General features: G+C 36.6%; 1 protein-coding gene across 1 annotated transcript in view; it reads left to right on the top strand.

Annotated features, from left to right (window-relative positions):
* The window catches only part of LOC102192477 (tumor necrosis factor alpha-induced protein 2-like), a 19,951-nt gene extending 16,773 nt beyond the window's left edge, over positions 1–3,178 (top strand). Inside the window, exons 9-13 of the mRNA XM_005728706.1 lie at positions 100–223; positions 321–440; positions 556–711; positions 1,384–1,505; positions 2,551–3,178. Of these exons, the coding sequence (XP_005728763.1) occupies positions 100–223; positions 321–440; positions 556–711; positions 1,384–1,505; positions 2,551–2,707 (679 nt within the window). The 3' untranslated portion in view covers positions 2,708–3,178. The remainder of the gene's footprint in view (positions 1–99; positions 224–320; positions 441–555; positions 712–1,383; positions 1,506–2,550) is intronic.
* The last annotated feature ends 1,500 nt before the right edge of the window (positions 3,179–4,678 follow it).

The following is a 4,678-nucleotide window of genomic DNA, read 5'->3' as shown; positions in this document are numbered from 1 at the left end:
TGTTTCTGATCCAGTTAGATGGAAATTCAGATTTTAACTTCATCATAACAGGCGAATACATCACTGTGAGCTAATGTGTCCTGTGTGGTCTGTCTAAAGGGACTTCTTTGAGAAGCACGATTTGTTCCCAGAGAATGTGCGGGAAAACTGTTTGCCGGTCCTGACTGAGATGAAACAGTCTGCCCACACTTATTTATTAACCTCTGTGCGCAAGGTCCTCAAAGTAAGTTCTTTACAACTGCAGAATAATCCTCAGGATTAAATCCTAACATGTTTTAATCAAAGATTTTAAAACAATGTGTTATTTGTTCCTCACACAGCCACACTACCAGAAGGTGGGAACCAGTGACTGGCTGAAGAAGAACACGTTTGAGAAGCTGCTGAACAGCACTGAAGACGAGCTTCAGGAACTTCAGGGTTCGAGTCAGTCCTCTTACCAGGTAAAAGGAGGAAACTTTGTTTTGGATTGAATGGCCATTATTGCCTTCATTGTCAATTTTTTAGTAAAATGATTATGATGCGCTCTGATTACTTATATACTTGGGCTAAATTCAGGAGCTGATTGGTCGGCTTCAGCAGGAAGTGACAGTAGAATATGTCCAGAGGCTCCTGAAAGGAGAGGTCAAACTGAAGGACAGCAATCAGCAGCAGAAGGCTTACGAGACTGTGCAAGAAAATGGAGAGAGACTGCACGAGCTGTTTGCCAGAATGGTGAGACTCACCTTCACTGCACACTTTAGCTGAGACATGAATAAAACCCAAAAGTGATCAGATTTCTGCTGAGCTGTTGGAAAAAAATAAGAATAAGAATCAGCTCAATTTCACATTTATTTGGTTTGGAAGTTTTGATTAAAAGTTCTATAAAATTGAAACAAAAAAAAAGAGCAGCTGACTAAAATCTGATCCTCCAAGCCTGGATATAGATGAAATACACTCAATGGAAAACCAATGGACTCATTCCTGAAAAACAAAAGTGTGACCCATAGAAAATGATGGACCACTTTTTTCCCCACTTTTTTCCCACTTGCTGTATATTGTTAAAAAAGATTTTTACATTACACATTTGTATCTGTAGCATATAAATTAATATTTTATACAGATTTTACATGGAGCAAAACATGGTGGAAATGAAGAAAAACCCTCCACTTAAGGACAACTGGACTGTAGTTACAAATGTATCAAATATCTGAACATTAGTTGATGACTATGTGGTGCATAAATAAAGACAATATTCACGAAACTGAAAGAACGTATCAAATACATCATTGATCTTGTCAAACTCCAGTGCAGTAGCTCCAGAATGAAAAACATCATTATTGCTTTGTTGATTACAGTTTGGGGAAACTTGCAGACTAAACTGACGTCACTGATTTGTCTTCACAGGGATCCAAACAAGACTGGTTAAAGGAAATCCTGACCAAGATTGCAGAAGTGCTAAAACTCCAAGATATTCCTGCCATACAGATGCAAATCGTTTCACTGGGATCTGCTTATCCCGACCTCAGGTAACTTTTGAACTGACTGAAACATTATTTACTTTAATACAAAAACAACTGCACTTTTTGGCGATAGCTGAGGAGGAACAGCAAGTAGACTGAGCCAAACATCTCAGTTGGTTTCAGATGTTTCTTGTCAGCAGGATGAGCGACATTCATGGAAACTAATATGAGAAACTGAAAGCTAAATAAAACATGCAGGCCTGAGAGAAGCAGCAGCAGCTGTGTGTAGATGAAGTCAATAATGCTGTTAATTAGAGTGAAAAGAGAGATTTCTTCCAAATGTGGCACCGGAAAACAAACTGTCTCGTTCTTGTCTTATTTCTAACCTTAAAGGAAAAGGAGAAAGAGAATCAGGGGACATAAACACTGCTGTTGATAGCACTCACATATAGACTGTCTGTGTGTCTGAAAGCATCAGCACCACGGAAGTGTGTGATTTCATGGGGAGTTATTTGATAAAACTAGTGGAAACTTGGAGATTAATGTAAATTTAGGCACATATCAGTGTCACCAATAGGAGTTCCATCTATTGTTGCATTTAACACAGAAATTGACACATTTTCCAATAGTTGGTGTGATGATGTGACAGCTGTTAATGTTTGCAGGAAGGATGTGTGTCAGGGGCAGGAAACCGGTTACACACAGAAAAAGATAACAGGTTCAATAATACAGATCAGCAAATCAGCTGTTTGATTTAAGACCTGCGGTCTTGGACTACAAGTTTAAAGCAATGATTGAACTTGTAAGCCTTGTGTTGAAAGTTAAAAAAATGTTGCAGAATCTTTTTTTTAACTTATTAACATTGTTAATATCATGTAGCATTAATGGGGTGATTTTGCACATTCATGTAATCTAAGGTAGGCTGAAACATCATCATCATCATCATCATCATCATTTGTTTGCATCTTACTGTCATATATGACTTTCTTCACCTGACAGTTTTGTTTCTCAGTATCTCATTCTGTAATGACAAACAGCATATAAACATAATCATAAAATACTTGGCATGACATCTTTTTTTTGAACATTTTCTTCTTTCTGTCACCAACAGTGAAAAACATCTTTCAGCTCTGCTTAAACTCAAAGCAAACCTCTCCAAAGTCGACAAGAAAACTATCAAAACCACAGTGCTGGACATACTGAAAGAAAGCCATACTAATGCTGAAACCCGGGCGTTTTTCTCCAAAGTTGAAGTGACGGGCAGTTGATTTGCTTTTCAGAATATCACTGACTGAGAGTTGGGTTGCAGAGCATCTGTCTTATATTGTTTGGTAGACAAGATGAGTTGAAGTGTTTTTAGTCTGTCTGTAAAGATGTTCAAAGTGAATGCCATGGGTAATTTCCCATGTTTCTGTCTCGTTGTCTGTTAGTGTTTGACACAGCGAGTATCAGGGTTTTTTTTTTTCATTTAGTTATTTTTCATTTTTGGATGACCATCACTTATGTGGAAACACTTCCTCCTTGGACCTCAGACACTTATTCCACTTTCTACAGTCAAACTTTCTCCTAAATTCTTGTCTTAGAGCTGCAGGCTTCTCTCTTAAAACATCGTCACCACGTGCTCTGCTTCACTTGGAGGTAAACATAGTTTTGTACACAGAGAAATGGGGAAATGTGCATGTTGGTTCCGAATGCTTTTGATTTACTAACATACGAACTGTGGTGATAACAAAATAGGCTGGCACGCAACGTTTCGCAAATTTAACAGTAATTTTTCTGTGTGGACTACTTGTGTATTAGTGTATAAGTCCATGTATTAGTAAATGAGGCTCATTGTCTGCACCATGTTTCACAGATGATGCAGTAGTGAAAAGTTTTTTCTCTCCTTCTTCTGACTTTCCCATGTTTCTGATACAAGTTAATCTTGGTTTCATCTTTTCAAAGATGGCTTTTTGAAACCTGTGCGAGGTCTTTTAGATGTTTTCTGGCAAATCTAATCTGACCTTCTTGTCCTTCAGTGTAACCTCATGTTTGCACCTTGTTGTAAACCTTGTTGTATACTGCTGAATAGAAACCAAGTCTTGTAACAACATGGAAAAATAATACTCGGAAGCGCTGGAATATTGTTTCACATGTAACCTTTAGGTAAATAGTGAGGTTTTCATGTTGATATTATCCAATAGTTTTGTAAGAATAAAACAGAATACTTTATGGTACTGCTTTTAAAAAATGTACACATCCACTGGAAGAAGTCAGAATTTCTGCAGTGATTTATGTTTGTTTCTTGGTTTGTGCAAGTTAGTATAGAATAATTCTTTATTCTTGCATATGTACCAGAAGATAAATGGCAATATTGTGTTTACAGTGAAGTAGCAAAACACACTGTTTAAAAATATTACCTTTGTCCTCATGTTTGTTGCGTTTGACATCAGACAAAGAAAAATGACATATTTCACATCAAAATAACAAACATTACATGTTTGTCATTTTGTACAGGAAAACAGACATAACTGTGAAAGTCAATTAATTTCTCAGGTAAATTTATTTTTATGTGTATTATTATTATCATTATTATGTGTTTTGTATAAGTTGATTCAAATGTTTGGATTTTTTTTTCACTTTTTGTGATTGTAGCTAAGAAAATGTAAACATTGTGTAACTGAAATGCATATTTTATAATACCAATAAAAAGCCACTATATCCACTAAGCACTATCAGCCTAACCCACTCACATTTGTTCATTTATTTGGACTGGAAATGTTTTCTTTTATTGAAGCAAATATCTGTAACGATGTGCATAAAACAGCACTTGGAAACAAATCTCAAATATTTCTATCATCTTATTTAAAAAAGACAATTCAACTTTTTTCCCCCAAAAAGGTATGGACAAAGACTAAACCCCTGCACACACAACTACAGCACACAACCCCCTCTAGTGGACATACATGTCCTGATGTCACGTCGGATTTGGTTTTATTACAACTTTTGTTTATTTACCTAACATAGAAACCGAAACAACAACATGAGAGCTTGCTTCTTCACCTCTAAAGTATACATTTGTCCAGGGCTGGACTGGGACAAGAAAAATCAGCCCGGGCATTTTGACTAGTGACCGGCCCACCAGGTATCATAGGAAGAGCCATAAAGTCTTTGAATGAAAACGAACGCTGTTGTGAGAGTGATGTACAGTCTTGTTGTTATATATGTATGATTTCTATACATTTTACATCAGATAAACA

Source organism: Pundamilia nyererei, unplaced genomic scaffold (genome assembly GCF_000239375.1).
Source record: "Pundamilia nyererei isolate P.nyererei 1_Seehausen unplaced genomic scaffold, PunNye1.0 scaffold00029, whole genome shotgun sequence".
Classification (NCBI taxonomy): Eukaryota; Metazoa; Chordata; class Actinopteri; order Cichliformes; family Cichlidae; genus Pundamilia; species Pundamilia nyererei.
The sequence above is the reverse complement of the archived record's forward strand: the minus strand, read 5'-3'. Positions and strand labels throughout refer to the sequence as shown.